Genomic DNA, 20,976 nt, shown 5'->3' on the forward strand with positions numbered 1-20,976 from the left:
ACGCAAATGTGATCAGAGACATTGGGAGACCACATCATACACAATCTGTAACAAATATGGATCATATTAAACGTTTGATCGCCTTTTCCCCATTGCTCCCTTGCATAGAATCCTGGTCTCTGGCTGCATGGAGAAAGAGGCCGTAAGGTACTGGAGCAGAATTAGGCCATTCGGCCCATCGAGTCTGCTCTGCCATTCGATCATGGCTGATATGTTCTTCATCCCAATCCTCCTGCCTTCTCCCCATAACCGCTGATCACCTTATTAATCAATAAATCCCCTTATTAATCAAGCAATTACTCCTTATTTACTCTATCAAAACTAATTCTCCTCCTCACATTCTCCATTCTGAGAAGAAGAATCCTCTTTTTGTCTCGTTCTCCCCACGTAGCCTTTAGTATGTCTTTAGCCCCGGTGCCATGGTAATAAATCTCCTTTGCTGAACCACCTTCCTGAGATGTGGTGCTGAGAATGGGACAAAATATGAGGCCTAACCGGTGACTTATAAAGGCCCAGCATGACTATCACATCTTCTCTCTAACCTTCTCTGCTCGGTGGAGATCAGGACTAGGAAAAGCCAGGAGGAGGTGTTCAAAATGATAAGGGCGATCGGGAAAGAGTAGACCGGGAGAAATTGTTTCCCATTGGCTGAGAGACAGGGAACCAGAGGGTCTGGGTTTAAGGTGACAGGGTGACACGCAGCGAGTGGTTAGGATCCGGAGTGCGCGGCTTGAGAGTGTGCTGGAGGCTGGTTCAATCGTGGCTTTCAAAAGGGAACTGGGTAAGAACCCGAAGAGAGAGAATTTGCAGGTCTGCGCGAAAGGAGAGGAGAGTGGGGCTCACTGAGGTTCCCTCACAGAGAGAGAGTATGAGGGCAATGGGCCCAACAGCCTCCTTCTGTGCTGTAACCATTCTATATTTTGTACTTTGTGCTCCGACTTATAAATCTAAGGATTCTGTATGATTTTTTTTTTTAACAGGCTTCTCAACTTGTCCTGTCATGTTTGAGGATTTGGGGGCACAAGCTTCCTGGTCTCCCTGTTCCAGCTGCTCTTCCTTTTAAAATGGCCTTGTTCAGTTCACTTCAACTCTCCTCATTTCCTCCATCCGTCCACAAGTAAAACGAGAATTTTTTGTTTTTTAATTCACTCGTGGGATGTGGGCGCCGCTGGCTTGGCCCCATCCATTGCCCATCTCCAGTGGGTCTTGGACTGAATGGCATTTCAGAGGCATCAAAGAGTGAACCACATTGCCATGGGTCTGGAGTCACATGCAAGTCAGGCCATGGTCTTATGGTCCATCAGACCATAAGACCACAAGAATTAGGCCACTCGGCCCATCCAGGCTACTCCACCATTCAATCATGGCTGATATTTTTCTCATCCCCATTCTCCTGCCTTCTCCCCATAACCCCTGATCCCCTTATTAATCAAGAACCAATCTATCTTTGTCTTAAGACACTCAATGATTTGGCCTCCACGGCCTTCTGCAGCAAAGAGTTCCACAGATTCGCCACCCTCTGGCTGAAGAAATCCCTCTTCATCTCTGTTTTCCTCTTCATCTCCCAAAGCTAGTGTTTGAAACGAACATGTTGGACTTTAACGTGGTGTTGTACCTTCTTACTGTGCTCACCCCAGTCCATCGCCGGCATCTCCACATCAGTTTTAAAGGATCATGCCCTGACCTGCGTGTGACTCCAGACCCATGGCAATGTGGCTGACTCTTCGATGCCTCTGGAAAGCCAGTTAGTTCAAGGCCAACTAGGGATCATCCCTTTAGACTGAGATTATGTCCTCTGGTTGTAGTGTTTCCTACTAGTGGAAACATTCTCTCCACATCTACTCTATCCAGGCCTCATAATGTCCTGTAAGTTTTAATATCCCGCATCCTTCAAAAATCCAACGAGTACAGACCCAGAGTCCTCAACCATTCCTCATACGACAAGCTCTGCATTCCAGGGATCATTCTTGTGAACCTTCTCTGGACCATTTCCAAAGCCAGCACATCCTTCCTTAGAAAGGGGGCCCAAAACTGCTCACAATACTCCAAATGGGATCTGACCAGAGCCGTATACAGCCTCAGAAGTACATCACTGCTCTTGTATTCCAGCCCTCTCGACATGAATGCTAACATTGCATTTGCCTTCCTAACTGCCGACTCAACCTGCACGTTAAGGATGGCAGATTTCCTTTCCGAACAGGCATCAGTGGAGCAGATGTTTTTTTACGACAACCGGCAATGGTGTCATTAGCCCTTTAATTCCAGATTTTTACTGAATTCAGATTTCACCATCTGCCGTGGTGCCCAGAGCTTCAACTGGGGTATAGTAAGCCTCATAATAAGCACTTTGGGTAGGGGGGGAACGCCGGAGAGAGACGCACACTTTGCTCTCATTAATCCATCTCTCTCATGTTTTCCTTTAGGTGGTTACAGAGGAACGTCTCGCAGGAAGGGGCAAGGCTTTGGCCGGGCGGCTACTGGAGGCTTGGACGTGGGAGGGAATGTGAGGAATTTCCTTCCCACTGCCCGCAGCTGATCTTCGGAACACCAGGGAAGGTGCTGCACGATGAAGAATCCCAGGCCACCTTTAGCACGCCGTTTAGTGGACAGCACCTGCCGGACTTGAAGCACCCCAAACTCACACGTCCATGAGAGGCTCGAGGCTGATTGAACCCTGAAACACCCCTGCACCTTTTCCGTAATGTAACCAAATCAGAGCCAGCAGGCAACAGAGTCGAGGAAATCAGTCAAATGTTGCCGAAGGAAGAGAAAACACAAAGACACAAATGCAAATAGGTTTTTCTGAAAACATACAGTGAATATTATTCAATCCCACTCCTTTTGGTTTGCCTCTTCTGAAGATGCTCAAAGCAGAATCCCGCTTCTCTGCTACCTGAATAATTTTCGAACAAGTGGATTTAACTCTCAACACACTTTTTAAATAAACCTTCCAAAAGTTGGGGGTTGATTAGAGGCACACACGCTTAAAGATTAAAGTCAAAACAACAAGCAACACGTTGGGGATTTAATTAATGTTTTAGGTTAGACTAAACATCCTTGAAGTGCGGCGACGTTCCATCAACTTCCTGAAACGTTCTGCCCCCCACCCATATCAGACTCACAGAATCCAGCCAGATGCAGGTGGAGGCAGATGCGCATTCCCGTGACTATTTTATCCAGGCCCCAGCTGAGCAAAAGGTAAGATGGACCGCGGGAGACAAGGGCTCACCGTCGCCCATCTCAGCCCGCCCCCCGGGGCAGGAGGCCCACCTGGGGAATTGGGGCGAGAGGGAGGAATGCACGACCATGGACAAAGAAAATGGCATCGTCGAGGCTCTGGGACCTGTTAGCCACGGCGAGGTGGCTGTCGGACTGCAGCCCTCCACCTTGGGTGAAGGCGACTGCTCGTTTAACATTCGAACTGAGCAATGCACAGCAGGCGAGGCTGAGTCAAGGGGTAAAGGTACACGCAGAGCTCCGAAGGTCGTGCCAACTGTCCTGCCGGCTGTCGCTCCACGTCAGAGACCAGCAAGTAAGGAAACTTATTTTATTTTCTCATGGCTGACGCTGAACTTTAGAAGCTCGCGGTATCATTTTGTGTCATCAATAAAATACAACCGGCCAGCTAGACAATCAAATATGTTTGTAACAGAAGGTCCATGTTAATATTTGGGCACATGCTTCTGACAAACATTCACAGTGCAGTAGTAAGGGAGCGCCGCACTGTCAGAGGGTCAGTACTGAGGGAGTGCTGCACTGTCAGAGGGTCAGTACTGAGGGAGTGCTGCACTGTCAGAGGGTCAGTACTGAGAGAGTGCCGCACTGTCAGAGGGTCAGTACTGAGGGAGCGCTGCACTGTCAGAGGGTCAGTACTGAGGGAGTGCTGCACTGTCAGAGGGTCAGTACTGAGGGAATGCTGCCTGTCAGGGGGTCAGTACTGAGGGAGTGCTGCACTGTCAGAGGGTCAGTACTGAGGGAGTGCTGCACTGTCAGAGGGTCAGTACTGAGGGAGTGCTGCATTGTCAGAGGGTCAGTACTGAGGGAGTGCTGCACTGTCAGAGGGTCAGTACTGAGGGAGTGCCACACTGTCAGAGGGTCAGTACTGAGGGAGCGCTGCACTGTCAGAGGGTCAGTACTGAGGGAGTGCTGCACTGTCAGAGGGTCAGTACTGAGGGAGCGCTGCACTGTCAGAGGGTCAGTACTGAGGGAGTGCCGCACTGTCAGAGGGTCAGTACTGAGGGAGTGCCGCACTGTCAGAGTGTCAGTGCTGAGGGAGCACTGCACTGTCAGAGTGTCAGTACTGAGGGAGTGCCGCACTGTCAGAGGATCAGTGCTGAGGGAGCACTGCACTGTCAAAGGGTCAGTACTGAGGGAGCGCCGCACTGTCAGAGGGTCAGTACTGAGGGAGTGCTGCACTGTCAGAGGGTCAGTACTGAGGGAGTGCTGCACTGTCAGAGGGTCAGTACCGAGAGAGTGCCACACTGTCAGAGGATCAGTGCTGAGGGAGCACTGCACTGTCAGAGTGTCAGTACTGAGGGAGTGCCGCACTGTCAGAGGATCAATGCTGAGGGAGCACTGCACTGTCAGAGTGTCAGTACTGAGGGAGTGCTGCACAGTCAGAGGGTCAGTACTGAGGGAGTGCAGCACTGTCAGAGGGTCAGTACTGAGGGAGCGCTGCACTGTCAGAGGGTCAGTACTGAGGGAGTGCTGCACTGTCAGAGTGTCAGTACTGAGGGAGTGCTGCACTGTCAGAGGGTCAGTACTGAGGGAGTGCGGCACTGTCAGAGTGTCAGTACTGAGGGAGTGCTGCACTGTCAGAGGGTCAGTGCTGAGGGAGTGCTGCACTGTCAGAGGGTCGGTACTGAGGGAGTGCGACACTGTCAGAGGTTCAGTACTGCGGGAGTGCTGCACTGTCAGAGGGTCAGTACTGAGGGAGTGCTGCACTGTCAGAGGGTCAGTACTGAGGGAGCGCTGCACTGTCAGAGGGTCAGTACTGAGGGATTGCTGCACTGTCAGAGGGTCAGTACTGAGGGAGTGCTGCACTATCAGAGGGTCAGTACTGAGGGATTGCTGCACTGTCAGAGGGTCAGTACTGAGGGAGTGCTGCACTGTCAGAGGGTATTGCTGCAGTCTGGAGGAGCATCGCTGAAGGCGTTTCCTCACCCCTCCCTCTTTTTGCCAGATGCTGTGCCGCTTCCAATCCTCAAATTGTGTTCAAAAGAAACATTCCCACATGAAAGGCAGCAAAAGAGGACAAGGGAGCTGCTTAACTCAAGGAAGGAGAGTGAACGAGTTCAAAGTCTGCTCTGTTCCATTACAGAACATGCTGCAATAACTGTTACAGCCATTCATAGATAGAGAGGGTGGATAAGGGTAACAAGGAACAGGAGTGAAGTTTGAACTCAGTCTGCGTTGCTTTCCATCAGCTCAACCCTTTGCAGCTCAGGACCTCGCTCTATGCATTTTCACTGAGAAAAGGAAGAAAAGGAGGCAACTTTCAACATCTTAGCTGATCCCAAATTAAATAAGACCATAAGACATAAGGGCTGAATTAGGCCACTCGGCCCATCGAGTCTGCTCCACCATTCAACCATGGCTGATATTTTCTCATCCCCATTCTCCTGCCTTCTCCCCATAACCCCTGATCCCCTTATTGATCAGGAACCTATCTATCTCTGTCTTAAATACACTCGTGATTTGGCCTCTAGAGCCTTCTGTGGTAAAGAGTTCCACAGATTCACTACCCTCTGGCTGAAGAAATTCCTCCTCATCTCTGTTTCAAAGGATCGTCTCTTTCGTCTGAGATGGTGTCCTCGGGTTCTAGTTTTTCCCACAAGTGGAAACATCCTCTTCACGTCCACTCTATCCAGGCCTCGCAGTATCCTGTAAGTTTCAATAAGATCCCCCCCTCATCCTTCTAAACTCCAACGAGTACAGACCCAGAGTCCTCAACCGTTCCTTATACGACAAGTTCTTCATTCCAGGGATCATTCTTGTGAACCCCTTCTGGACCCTTTCCATCCTTCCTTAGATATGGGGTCCAAAACTGCTCACAATACTTCAAATGGGATCTGACCAGAACCTTATACAGCCTCAGAAGTACATCCCTGATCTTGTCCCAGCCAGTTAAATGTTTTCTAAAGTGTAGTCACTTTTGTAACATCGGAAATGTGGCAGCCTATTCATGCACAGCAAGCTCCCACTAACAGCAAGGTGATAATAACCAGATAATCTGACTTCCACGATGTGGGTTGAGGAACAAAGATGATTCCGGAATACCTGGGAGAGCTCCGCTGTTTATCTTCAAATTTCTTGCCATGGGTTATTTTACATCCATCGAAAAGGGCAGATCGAGTCCATTTGATGTATCAGCAGAAGAAATGACACCTCTGACAGTCTAGCGCCTCCTCAGTACATAGAACATAGAACATTACAGCGCAGTACAGGCCCTTCGGCCTACGATGTTGTGCCGTCCTGTGAAACCCCTCTAAAGCCCATCTACACTATTCCCTTATCGTCCATATGCCTATCCAATGACCATTTGAATGCGTTTAGTGTTGGCGAGTCCACTACTGTTGCAGGCAGGACATTCCACACCCTTACTACTCTCTGAGTAAAGAACCTACCTCTGACATCTGTCCTATATCTTTCTCCCCTCAATTTAAAGCTATGTCCCCTCGTGCTGGACATCACCATCCGAGGAAAAAGGCTCTCGATGTCCACCCTATCTAATCCTCTGATCATCTTGTATGCCTTAATTAAGTCCCCTCTTAACCTTCTTCTCTCTAACGAAAACAGCCTCAAGTACTTCAGCCTTTCCTCATAGGATCTTCCCTCCATACAGGGCAACATTCTTGTAAATCTCCTCTGTACCCTTTCCAATGCTTCCACATCCTTCCTATAATGCGGCGACCAGAACTGCACACAATACTCCAAATGCGGCCGCACCAGAGTTTTGTACAACTGCAACATGACCTCATGGCTCCGAAACTCAATTCCTCTACCAATAAAAGCTAACACACCGTATGCCTTCTTAACAACCCTCTCAACCTGGGTGGCAACTTTCAGGGATCTATGGACACTGAGATCTCTCTGCTCGTCCACACTACCAAGAATCTTACCATTAGCCCAGTACTCTGCCTTTCTGTTATTCCTTCCAAAATGAATCACCTCACATTTTTCTGCATTAAACTCCATTTGCCACCTGTCAGCCCAGCTCTGCAGCTTAGCTATGTCCCTCTGTAACTTGTAACATCCTTCCGCACTGCCCACAACTCCACCGACTTTAGTGTCATCTGCAAATTTACTCACCCATCCTTCTACGCCCTCCTCCAGGTCATTTATAAAAATGACAAACAGCAACGGCCCCAAAACAGATCCTTGTGGCACATCACTAGTAACTGGACACCAGTCAGAGCATTTCCCATCAACCACCACTCTTTGTCTTCTATCAACTAGCCAATTTCTGATCCAAACTGCTAAATCACCCTGAATTCCATGCCTCTGTATTTTCTGCAATAGCCTATCGTGGAGAACCTTATCAAATGCTTTACTGAAATCCATATACACCACATCAACTGCTTTACCCTCATCCACCTGTTTGGTCACCTTCTCGAAGAACTCAATGAGGTTTGTGAGGCACGGCCTACCCTTCACAAAACCATGTTGACTATCTCTAATCAAATTATTCCTTTCCAGATGATTATACATCCTATCTCTTATAAACCTTTCCAAGATTTTTCCCACAACAGAAGTAAGGCTCACTGGTCTATAGTTACCGGGGTTATCTCTACTCCCTTTCTTGTACAAGGGGACAACATTTGCTATCCTCCAATCCTCTGGCACTATTCCTGTAGACAAAGAGGACTTAAAGATCAAAGCCAAAGGCTCAGCAATCTCCTCACTAGCTTCCCAGAGAATCCTAGGATAAATCCCTTCCGGTCCAGGGGACTTATCTATTTTCACACTTTCCAGAATCGCTAACACCTCCTCCTTATGAACCTCAAGCCCTTCTAGTCTAGTAGTCTGTATCTCAGTATTCTCCTCGACAACTTTGTCTTTTTCCTGTGTGAATACTGATGAAAAATACCCATTTAGCACCTCGGACTCTACGCACAACTTCCCACTACTGTCCTTGACTGGCCCTACTCTTACCTGAGTCATTCTTTTATTCCTGACATACCTATAGAAAGCTTTAGGGTTATCCTTGATCCTACCTGCCAAAGACTTCTCATGTCCTCGCTTGGCTCTTCTTAGCTCTCTCTTTAGAGCCTTCCTAGCTAACTTGTAACTCTCAAGCGACCCAACTGAACCATCACGTCTCATCTTCACATAAGCCTCCTTCTTCCTCTTGACAAGTGATTCAACTGCTTTAGTAACCCATGGTTCCCTCACTCGACCACTTCCTCCCTGCCTAACAGGTACATACGTATCAAGGACATGCAGTAGCTGTTCCTTGAACATGCTCCACATTTCCATTGTGTCCATCCCCTGCAGTTTTCCTCTCCAGGCGATGCATCCTAAGTCTTGCCTCATCGCATCATAATTGCCTTTCCCCCAGCAATAACTCTTGCCCTGCGGTTTATACCTATCCCTTTCCATCGCTAAAGTAAACATAATCGAATTGTGGTCACTATCACCAAAATGCTCAGCAGTACTGTATGGGCAGTGTCAACCAGGGACTTGTGCTGAGTGGGAATTGAAACCGTACCCTTCCTGATGCAGAGGCAAGAGAGTTTGAGGCAGTGATGCCTCACAAGAGAACAAGTGAACCTCGCAATTAACTTGGCTAAAAATCAGGGATCCAGAGTGAGAGGCACCCCCACCACTATCAGCCAAGCCCCCTCCCCCAACACCCCCAAGCCTGTGAGACCCGACAAATGTTAATTTCCTTGCTTCAATTCAACAAAACCTTGCAAATGTTTCCTTTTCAAGATTTCCTTTCTGAAGGTCAAAACTGCTGTCACAAAGTCTTTAAGGCAACGCATTCCGTATCACAGCTCGAGGGTGGTGGAAGCAGATTCAACTGTTACTTTCTAAAGGCAATGGGTTAGATGTGCCATCAATGAACACAAGACGAGTAGCGAACGTAACTGAGGCTTTAGTAAACTAACAGAAAGCCTCCTGGCCTCTGATCCCGAACTGGGGCAGGGCTGGAGGTCAGCCACCTTTATACCGAGCCCTAGAGGAGGCGGAGCCATCAGGCAGTGGTTTACCACATTACATATAATACAGTGGCAGTTTACCACAATACACATATTATATACTACAGTGGTTTACCACAGGGTTCCTGGTGGGAAGGAGAAAAATTAGAGGGTTATGGGTAAGATCAGGCAGAACGGGACTGACGTGTGCACAAGTTGCCGAATGGCCTCCTTTAGTGCTTTAAGATGCCAACCCACAGCTAAAAAAAAAACTCCTCACCTTGGGCAGGCCATCGTTGTCCTCTGGTTCCCTTCTGTGCTGCCACTGGGAACATTTTTCCTGATTAACTCTATCAAAATCCCATGTGGTTCTGAACACTTCTGTCAAATCTCCTCCTACCTTCCCACTCTCGGCTCCAAAGAGATGAATCCCAGCTGCCTGAGCCTCTCGAGCTAACTGGACGTATCTCCTGGGAGGCAACGGAGCTGGAATGGACTGAGTTTTCTTTTGTGTTGTAGCTCGCTTGCAACCTGCGTTCCCACTGGGTGAAATTCCTGGTGGGAGCGTTGGATCGCTGACATTACCAGCTGGTGGGAAGCATGCATGGTGATACAAACCAGGGAAAAAAACATAAAGGTTGGCCTTTCGCTTGACGGTGAAAATTAGCCTGAAACGCTAATTGGTCATTGGTCAGGCTACAAGCAGAATATTAGGCCCAGATTTTGGGGGAGCCTACATTGAGTCGGATATCAAGGCCATTAAGAGAGTGGAGAGGTTATTCACGGTGGCAGCATCAGGAATCCCAGGCTCCTTTATTGTATTATGGGATGTGGGTGTCACTGGCTGGGCCAGCATTTGTTGCCCATCCCTAATTGCGCTCGAACAGAGTGGCTCGCTCGGCCATTTCAGAGCCAACCACATATTTTGGGCCTGGATTCCCGTGTAGGCCAGGCCAGGTAAGGACGGCAGATTTCCTTCCCTAAAGGGAATGAGTGAACCAGGTGTGCTTTTACAACAATCTATATATTTTTTTAATGTATTTTATTGCAAACATGTATCAAACCAGGTTACAGCAAATAAACACCCCTGGAAACACACTTCCCAGCAATCAACTATAGTCTTTTCCCCCTTTTTCACCCCCGTCCCTCCCCGTGACGATCAGTTCCTCAAACACGAGGGGCTGGTTTAGCACACTGGGCTAAATTGCTGGATTTTAAAGCAGACCAAGGCAGGCCAGCAGCACGGTTCAATTCCCGTAACAGCCTCCCTGAACAGGCGCCGGAATGTGGCTACTAGGGGCTTTTCACAGTAACTTCATTGAAGCCTACTCGTGACAATAAGCGATTTTCATTTTATTTTTCATTTTTCATCCCCCACCTTTTCTCAAACTCCCCCTGCAGAGCCCCTTAACTCATACTTTATCTTCTCCAACCGCAGGAAGTCGTGCAGGTCACCCAACCATGCTGCTACCCCCGGTGGCGATGCCGACCCCCACGCCAGTAGAATTCACCGCCGTGCAATCAGAGAGGCGAAGGCCACGACATCGGCCTTCCTCCTCCTCCATGAGCTCCGGCTTCTCTGAAACCCCAAATATCGGCACCAAAGGATCCGTGTCCACCTCCTCCTCCAGTATCCTGACTAAGACCGCGAACACACCCGCCCAGAATCTTCCCAATTTTACGCAACCCCAAAGCATGTGCGCGTGATTCGCTGGCCCCCGCCCACACCTCTCACACTCATCTGCTACCCCCTGAAAGAACCCACTCATTCTCGCCCGAGTCATATGCAGCCTGTGCACCACCTTAAACTGTATCAGACTCATCCTTGCATAAGAAGAGGTCCCATTTACCCTACGCAAAAACAATCTATGATAGTCGTCATGGTCACTGAGTTTTATATTCTCTGCCGTGGTGAGATTTGAATCCATATCCCAGGAGTATTAGTCTGGCTCTCGGAACTGCTAGTCCAGTAAACATTACCACCACACCACACTTGTTTCTTTAACAGTTATAAGGAGGGACTCGAGAACTTGGGCATCTTTTGATTCAGGCAGAGTAAGTTAAGGGGACTGAAGGCTTCACAAATAATGATAGGTTTTAATGAGATCATCTCGGCGAAACAACCTCTCTTGGACCAGTGAGGCAACAACGGACACCGATTTAAGCAGAGCGAAAGAGGGAGAGAAAAATGTATTTTTAACCGGGTGGGTTGTCAGGAGAGGGGGACTCCTGAAGCAATAGGGAAGCAAAATGCAAACGAGTTTTCAAAAGGGAAATGGATAAATATTTACAACAGAGAAATGTCGAGGGGGGGGGGGTGAGGCCAAAGATCTATCAGAGAGCACAGGCACGACAAGCCGATTGCTGATTCCTGCGATGGAAGAGATCTCAAATTTGCGACATGCTCCGGGAGGACCTTGAGTGAAGCGCGGGGTCAAAGGTCAGCCTCTCGCCTTCTGCCTTTTAATCATTAAACTGGTCAAATAAACAAAAAGGTTGGAGAAGATAACTGTGCTTTGCAAGAGCCATTCATGACCAACCCAGCCAAAACCTGATTAAAGGTTACAGGATCCCCAGGCAGCAGGAGGTTAGGCTGAATGCTTCCCTCCCAGAAGCAAGAAGCCTGGTTTTACCGCGGACAATACCACAGGGAGTGGAAGGTAGGAGGTGTTTTGTTACCTGTGTGGCAGGTAACATGTGTGCGGTGAATGTATTACTGCTACCATTCACCATTGTATTACATTACATTGTATTGTGTTGATGCCATTGTGGGCTCCTCCTCTGGCTCCGCCTTCTCGGGGGAGGTATATAGATCTGCAGCCTGTAGGCGGCACTCAGTACGGAGCAGTCACAGGCAGGCACAGTTCTAGCTGATTAAAACCACTGTTCACTTCCACTCTCCATCTCTTGTGAATTGATGGTCGCATCAATGTGCTACTCAATTCACTTACAGCAAAGGCTTTCAGAAGAAGGCTCAAAGTCGTCCAGAAGTTTTACATAAAGTTTATTGAGTAACACAACTTAAATAACTGCGTGAGCTCTCACTTTAAGAACTGTACGAGTAGAAAGGTTACAACTTTTCTGTACACGACAACTAGGCCTGACCACACTAGCAGCGCTGAGCTAAATCTCTGCTTCTGCTCTCCTCACAGTCTAATCAGCCAAAGAGCCTCGAGGGCTGCTTGCTTCCCCTTTTATACCCACCAGTGCTGCCCCCTAGTGGTCTTTCCATTTCCCATCAGCCCCTTCTGTACATACCCGTGTAAAGATCACTACAGGAGGAAAGGTGAAGTCTGTCAAACCAGTGCGGCTTTTGGCAAGGTTGCAGGAGGAAGGGTTGAGACTGAGGTTTGGAGGGGAGACTGAGGGAGGTTTGGAGGGGAGACTGAGGGAGGTTTGGAGGGGAGACTGAAGGAGGTTTGGAGGGGAGACTGAGGGAGGTTTGGAGGGGAGACTGAGGGAGGTTTGGAGGGGAGACTGAGGGAGGTTTGGAGGGGAGACTGAGGGAGGTTTGGAGGGGAGATTGAGGGAGGGAAAAGGCTTTCACAGTTTTTACGGGTAGATTGAAGAGCAGAGGAGTTCCACGGTTTGACAAGGATACTGTGGGAGCTGAGGAGTTCCAGTGTGGAAAGAGTGAGTTAAATTAGACAGTTAAGTCTATTAGGTGGGCTGCAGAGGCTCAAGCAGGCCGATCGCCACCACCCGTACCAGCCTCCCCGGACAGGCGCCGGAATGTGGCGACTAGGGGCTTTTCACAGTGACTTCATTGAAGCCTACTCGTGACAATAAGCGATTTTCATTTCATTTTTCACCTTCTCAAAGTTATAGGATGAGATGGCAAATGTTGATTCAATACAGTGAGAATTCTCAGGGAGAACAGGCGATTAGCAAGTGACGGGAACAAGAAAGACAGGTTTGGGGGAGAAATGAGACAGTGATAGCAATGAAGTAGAGACAAGTAAGGTACCTTCCAATATCGGAAGATCAGTAGGAGGATAGAGCTGAAAGTAGGATTAGATAACAAGCTCATTCCTTAATTGTGTTATCATGGAATGTTCTAAATGGTTTGCAAGACAACCTTCCCCCCCTCTTTTCTTGCCTATTTTTGTCTCGCGGTCTCTTGCCTCTGGAGTGACTCGAGCCCTCCGTAACTTTTAACATTTGGTTGCCTCATGAATGCCCTCCCCAGGATGCCCCACCTAGTGGCCTGGCAGAGAACCAGCTAGCAACCAAACACGACACACCGCTCCCCAGTCAGGAGTGGAGGCACCAACTCACACCTAGAAGAAAGAATCGTAGAAAAGTTACGGTACAGAAAGAGGCCATTCAGCCCGTCGCAACTGCGCGGGCAAACAAAAGAAAAAAGAAACTAGCCGCTCATTGTAATCCCACTTTCCAGCACCCGTCTGTACTCTTGCAGGTTCCAAAACTTCAGATGCAGATCCTGGTACCATTTAAAAAGAGTTGAGCATTTCAGGCCCCCAACCACCAATTTAGACAGTGAATTCCCGATTCCCACCACCCTCCGGGTGAAAAGGCTTTCCCTCATGGCCTCTCTAATCCTTCCCCTATCTAGGCCCCTCATAATGTTATACGCCTCAATTAGGTCACCCCACAGCCTCCTCTGTTCTAAGGAAATCAAACCCGAGCCTGTTCAATCTCTCCTCATAGCTGCAATTGTCGAGAGAGGTTATCTCATTGAAGCGCATAGACGTCTTACTGGGCTTGACAGTGAAGGTGTTGAGTCCGCGCAGTTGCATGGCTAGAGAGTTGGGGGAGGCAGGGGGCTCATAGACTCGGGATAAGGTGACTGAGATGAGGAGAAATTTCTTATTTCAAATGGTCGTGAATCTTTGGAATTCTCTATCCCCGAGGGCTGTGTGGATGCTCTGGTGTTGAGTATATTCAGGACTAATAGATTTTGGGAGTTGCAGGGAATGGAGGGGATGTGGGCGGAATTGCGCAACTAAAATGCAGCATCAGCCATCATCTTGGTGATTGGTGAAACAGATTCGAGGGACCGAACGATCCATTCCTGTTCTTGTTTCCTGGGCTTTTAAGCTGCCCTGTGGTTTGGTTTCCACTTGGAAACCTCTTTAGGTCTCTCTTCAGGTAACTTGTGGGCTGTTCTACATTGGAAAGGTTTCCCATTTCTTACGAGTGACTTAGGGCTAACTTTCTTCAAAGTTCCTTTATTCACACTATGCTACATTCCAGGCTTCTAGGTAAGTACATCTCTCGCTTGTACAGGCTTGTCCATCGTCTCTTGCCATCCTCTTGCACATGAGCGGTGATGCCACTGTTACATGATGATACACATCGCTCTCTCGTTACCATAGCTGACTATTCCACACCCTGTAGATGTGCTGTGGACCACACAGTGACTAACATTTCCTCCATGTTCATCTCTCTACAGTAAGAAGTCTTACAACACCAGGTTAAAGTCCAACAGGTTTGTTTCAAACACGAGCTTTCGGAGCACGGCTCCTTCTCTGCATCTTTGATGATTTGATTGCCTGCAGGTGCTCGCATTCCGGGGCATCTCTGACTGTGTCTATATAAACATTTCTGGAACAAGCCTTTCCATTCACCTGAAGAAGGAGCCGTGCTCCGAAAGCTCGTGTTTGAAACAAACCTGTTGGACTTTAACCTGGTGTTGTAAGACTTCTTACTGTGCTCACCCCAGTCCAACGCCGGCATCTCCACATCATGGCATCTCTCTACACGCGTTCCTTTCCAGCAGCCATGGTGTTGGGGAAGACGGGTGGATTGCCTTGGTCTTGCGCCTTTCCCTTCCCTTTGCTGACTCTGAAGCCCAGATCACATGGGTCTGATAGATACTGATCCCGGATAGGTTGATGCCAGAAACGCGTCAGCTTTGAACTTGCCGTCTATTCCCGTGGCTGTGGGCGGGCAACAGGCGAGGAAGTCAATTCATCCACTGGGTCGTCAGGAGCTTTCAAATACTTTTCCTACAGGAACACATTCTTCACGGGAACAAATTTATTCCGGCGTGTTTCTCCAACGTTACAGCTGAAGTCGACATCTGCAACCAATTGTGGACAAAACACTTCAATGAGGATTCCAGCTGATCTCTGCTCAAGGAATCCTCTTCGAGCAGAGCTGAGGGAGCCGGACAACTGACAAAGCCCTGCTGTTACCCATTAGCAAAAGTAGCCATCGTGAGATTAAACTCTTTAAATAATTTAAAACAATTTGGTGAAAGAGGGGCTAGGATTTCCATAATGCTGTGTTCACGACCTCAAGGCTTCCCAAAGCACTTTGCAATAAATGAAGTAATTTGTTTGAAGTGTAGTCGCTGCCATCGTGTAGGAAATGTGAAGCCTATTTGTGTAGAGCAAGATCCACAAACCACAATGAGATAGGGGACCACATAATCTGTTTTAATGTTGTTAGTTAAGGAATAAATATCGCATCAGGACACAGAGAAGAACTCACCTGTTCTTCTCATCTTTTTCTCTTTTTTTCTATTCATTTCTGGAATGTGGCCTTTACAAGAAAGGTCAGGATTTATTGCCCATTCCTAATTGCCCTTGGCAAGGTGGAGGTGAGCTGCCTTCTTTAACCGCTGCAGTCCATGTGGTGTAGGTACACCCACAGTGCTGTTAGGGAGGTAGTCCCAGGGTTTTGACCCAGCGACAGCGAAGGAACGCCCGATATATTTCCAAGTCAGGATGGTGAGTGGCCTTGGAGGGGAACGTCTAGGTGGTGGGGTTCCCATGAATCTGCTGCCCTCATCCTTCTCGGTGGCACAGATCATGGATTCGGAACGTGCTGTCGAAGGAGCCTTGGCGAGTTCTGAAGTCTTTTTAAAATAAATTTAGAGGACCCAATTCTTTTTTTTCCCAAGTAAGGGGCAATCGAGCGTGGCCAGTCCACCTACCCTGCACATCTTTGGGTTGTGGGGGTGAGACCCATGTAAGGACAGGGAGAATGTGCAAACTCCACACGGACAGTGACCCAGGGCCGGGATCGAACCTTGGACCTCGGCACCGTGAGGCAGCAGCGCTAACCACTGCGCCACCCCCCTGAGTTGCGACATCAATCTTGTAGATGGTACACACAGCTGCCACTCTGCGTCCGTGGTGGAGGGAGTGAATGTTTAATGTGGTGGATGGGGTGCCGATCAAGGGGGCTGTTTTGACCTGGATGGTTTTGAGCTCCTTGAGTAGAGCTGAACTCATCCAGGCAAGTGAGTCCTTGGTTTAATGTCTAATCTGAAAAGACAGCGGGCGAAATTCATCCTCCGCCCCCAGTCGGTAGCGAGGTTCCCGATGCAGCAACGACTCGGCACCGTGAAGAAAACCAGCCCGGTGCTCCAGCCCTCCGCTAGCGGCGGGATCGAGGTTGGCGCCTACACTCCAGCGGGTGGGAATTTACTGCAGGTATTTCCCAGCATTGCCCTGATATGGTGGGCCTCACAGTGGGAAAAGGGGGTGACTCCTTAAGGGAGTTGGCCCAAAGTGCATCCGGGGCCACCCTTCACCCCACCACCACCAGACCCTCCCCCCCCCCACAGTCCCCCCCCCCCCCCGAACCCCCCTAGAAAGGGAGATCCCCCACAGAGAGCCACTAAAGAGGGAGACCCTCGCTCCAGGCCCCCCAGAAAATAGATCCCTATCTGGAAGTTAGAGAGCACTCCGACAGAGGCAGTGAATAAAATTACCGTTGTAGCACTCACCTGGGCAATACACCTGCTGGCTCAGACACAGGAAGCACCACCTGCCAATTCCTGGAAAGAGGAACCAGTCAGCTGCAAGCCATCCATTCATTTCTCTTACTAGGCTGTGCTTGACAGCTTCCACACATACATACACACACAGCTGTCAGCCTTGCTCCATTCATCTTCCTTCACAGTTGAGTAACTCTGAAGTGCTCTAACCACTTAAATTTGCATGGCGAAGGTCAGTGAGAGTGCGTAAATCAGTTGCAATTCACCTCCTGCGGGAGAACATGGACTCCCAAAAGGAGAGTCTCTCCCAGTACCTCCGACTGCGCAGCACTCTGTAGGTTTTGCACTGAGCGTGTGCTCAAGTCTCTAACGTAGAGCTTCAACCCACTGGACAAATATTTGTCTCCTGAATCCTGTATTAAATATATTAATAACTGTCTTATATTGATGCTCTTACAGTTTTGGTATTTCCCACCAGTGAAAAATCTTCTCTATGCCCCAGGTCCTTTAATAATCTTACATTTCTCGATTAAATGATTCCTTCTCTTCTTTGCAGTAAAGAACCACAGACTGTTCAGTTTTCCTGATTGCTCTGATATTATTCTTTTGAATTTTTTTTTTGCAAGGAGCACCTTGCATGTGTGCAATATCAAGGCACAAACTTGTTCTCAGTGATCTAACTAAGACGCTACACAAGTTCAACTTAGCCTCTCTAGTTTTCAGTTCCAGCTGTCGAGAAATCAATACATTTCGAAGACTTCCCACATTGTGGGCGAGGCAGACAAAGCATAGGTTTACCGCTGTCCTTGGGGCTTGTTTTTCCCTGGAACAGGCCACTTGCCTGAAGCCAGAGGCTAAAACCTGAGAGGCATCAGGCAGGGCCATCTTTCCCACTCTCACCACCTGCCATTGGCATGTTGGGAGGATTTTGCAGGTTGACAATCAACCTGTGTGGCCGTGTTCTGAATGCGCCTTCCTTGGTGTGCCAAGCCCTGGGGTGGGAGTCGAATCCAGAGCATCAGGTCCAGAGGCAAGGGTGCTCCCCTCTCTGCCACAAGACCTCCCCCATGGCAATGAATCCTGGCACTCAATCTGCTTTGGTTATTCCTGGCCTCATTAACCTGTGTCTCTAATTTCAGCGATTTGTGTATCTGCTCACTCTTTACTGCTCCACCCCACTGAGACTAGATTATTATTATTGGGCTTTTATTTTCCAAGGACTTTGTGATCCCCTTATCAATCCTCCCAGTTTGTACTGCCTCGCCCTCATTTCTATCGACTTTCATTGAAAGATTGCACGCCCATTCTGCATGTTTGTTCATGTCTTCCTGTGCTCAGTCGCTGTCTGCCTCTGTAACTCCTCGAGGGTTAACGCCAGCAAATTCTGTAACTGAGTCCCGGGAACCTACCATGAATGTAAACAGGGAACAGCCCCTGGTCCCTACACTGCTTCTGCGTGGAGAACCACATCCCACCTGCAACCAGTCTGATCTCTTGTTTGACCTGCTGTTTTGCTGGCCCGCTCGCTCCCCACGACGGTAAAGGTAAACATAATTTAGTCCCTTCACGTTTTAAGGAGTTCTTTTTGTTTTAATAAACTGCGACGGCTTCCATATAACAGCGACTCCGCTTCAAAAGGTTTTTCCACTGGCTGTGAAGCCCTTATTGCCGAGGTGTGAAAGGCGCTAGACAAACACAAGTCCTTTTTTTTCTCCCCCCTGCCCTTTTCTTCCTTTAATAGTGAAGGTAACGAGGCCACTTTAAAAGCTATAAACTTTTTATAACCATCCAAGTTTACAGAGTCCACGCATGTTTTTCTACAGGCTTAAGCTGGAGAGATACCAAACAGCACAGCTTGAGAAAATGACTTTACCAGATGGGATATAATGTGGTGGGGAACATTCCTTTCCTTTTTCTGTTCTTGTTGAGCCAGCTGCAGTTTCTGAGGGGTTGGCTGGTTTTAATTAACAGCAGCGCGGGAAGCCCATGGGATCTCTGCCTGAGCCGTTGATGTTCCGTCGATGACCAGGAGACGAGAATGGTGAAACAATCGAGGCTTTATTGCACGAGATGTTGTGCCTCCTGCAGCTGGAACCAGAATGGGAGCAGCACAGGAGAGCACACACTTTTATACTCCACCTGCTGGGCGGAGCCAGAAGGCCGGGATTTACCTGTAATGCAGTAGCAGTACTGTAATACATGCAATGTGTTACCAGTGGTGTTTACCACAAGTCGTCCCCCTGCCCCCGCCCCCCAGCCTCCACCCCATTCCCGCATGTTCGCGCCCCAGATTGGGCAGCGATTGTCTCCGTCTGAGGGTCCGCCCTGGCTCGATGGGTTGCCTCCCTCGGCCCTCTGCCAGAAAGTCCTCGGTCCACCCACCTTCTGAGGCCTGAGCACAAGGGTGGGGGCGTGGTCTGAAGTAGGGTGATCTTTTCCAAGGGGCCGGTGTAGACTCGGCGGGCCGAATGGCCTCCCTCTGCACTGTAAATTCTATGATTCTACGAAGAGGGCAGACTGGCGCTCCCGCTGCAGAGCTGAGGGAGTGCTGAACCGTTGGGAGGTGCCGTTCAGACAAGACTTTCAACCATCTGCCCTCCCCTCACAGTGGTGAAAGACCCCCACTGCCGTTATTTGGAGGATGAACAGAGGAATTCTCCTCGGTGTCCTGGGGGAGGAGTGTTGCCTTTTTTACCTACTGTAAATATGGCAATCAATAGGTCGCCCTTCTTTCTTTAGATATCAATATTATATTGCTCAGAGTCATAGAACATTGAGTGCAGTAGGAGGCCATTCGGCCCATCGAGTCGGCACCGACCCACTTAAGCCCTCACTTCCACCCTATCCCCCGTAACCCAATAACCCCTCCAATCTTTTTGGACACTAAGGGCAATTTATCATGGCCAATCCACCTAGCCTGCACGTCTTTGGACTGTGGGAGGAAACCGGAGCACCCGGAGGAAACCCACGCAGAGACAGGGAGAACGTGCAGACTCCGCACAGACAGTGGCCCAGCGGGGAATTGAATCTGGGACCCTGGCACTGTGAAGCCACAGTGCTATCCACTTATGCTACCGTGCTGCCCCCAAACCGCTAGGTATCAAATGATACCACCACAAAGTTCGACCAGATACCGGTCAAAGAGCCAAACACCAGTTAGTTAGTTCAAGATCAAGGGTACTTTATTTACACACACAATTAATCATGCAATATAAACACTACTAGTTAAACTACACCTATCAACTATGACAACCTGTACTTAACTTCAGACTCCTGGCTTAGGTCAGAGGAAAAGTGGCCGTTGTTCGATTCTGGGTCTATTGGGTCTGTAGAAGTAACTGCTGCTCAGCTGGGCCCATCCGTCTGGTAGCGGCCGTTGAACTTGCTTCTGGTGGGGCTGCAATTGGAAGTTGACGTTGCTGGAGTGCCAGGTCCAAGAGAGATCGAACACATGGCGGTCTCTCTCTCTATCCTTGGGGAGTTTTGCACTCTTTTGGGCGGTCCTTCGGTTTGGACCCCATTAATTGGGTAATTCTTGATCACTGGATTTGACCCTGTTGTTTACGCTTCCTGAGTACAGCGAGTGGCACCGAAATGTCTGGGATTGTTTTGGTTGCTCAAGTATCAGTCGTTTGTCTTACGGAGATGGGCCATCAAGATGCTAATCTGTTGGGGGTTTCGAAACTGTCTGGATCCTTCACTCACAAATATACATTCAGGCTCTGAGCCTGCCTGAACCTTACATTGTCCATTTTTCCCATTATGCTTTGCGACCGTCCATGTTTCTTATTGTAAGTGGCCATCCCAGATGGCTGGGGGGTGGGGTCAACATTTATCCCGCAGCGAATACATTCAGTCATTTATAGAATCATAGAATTTACAGTGCAGAAGAAGGCCATTAGGCCCATCGAGTCTGCACCGGCCCTTGGAAAGATCACCCACTTAAGCCCACGCCTCTACCCTTTCCCCGTAACCAATTAACCCAGTAACCCCACCTAACCTTTTTTGGGCATTAAGGGACAATTTAGCGTGGCCAATCCACCTAACCTGCACATCTTTGGACTGCGGGAGGAAACCCACGCAGACACGAGGAGGATGTGCAGACTCCGCACAGACAGCCACCCGAATCGAACCTGGGAC

General features: G+C 49.0%; 1 protein-coding gene across 3 annotated transcripts in view; it reads left to right on the forward strand.

Annotated features, from left to right (window-relative positions):
- The window catches only part of LOC119965447 (synaptopodin), a 128,538-nt gene that overhangs the window by 53,595 nt on the left and 53,967 nt on the right, over window positions 1-20,976 (forward strand). For all 3 annotated transcript variants that reach the window (XM_038796237.1, XM_038796236.1, XM_038796239.1), the window contains exon 2: window positions 2,424-3,532. In XM_038796237.1, the coding sequence (XP_038652165.1) occupies window positions 3,136-3,532 (397 nt within the window). In that variant the 5' untranslated portion in view covers window positions 2,424-3,135. The remainder of the gene's footprint in view (window positions 1-2,423; window positions 3,533-20,976) is intronic.

This window comes from Scyliorhinus canicula, chromosome 4 (genome assembly GCF_902713615.1).
Source record: "Scyliorhinus canicula chromosome 4, sScyCan1.1, whole genome shotgun sequence".
NCBI classification, from domain to species: domain Eukaryota; kingdom Metazoa; phylum Chordata; class Chondrichthyes; order Carcharhiniformes; family Scyliorhinidae; genus Scyliorhinus; species Scyliorhinus canicula.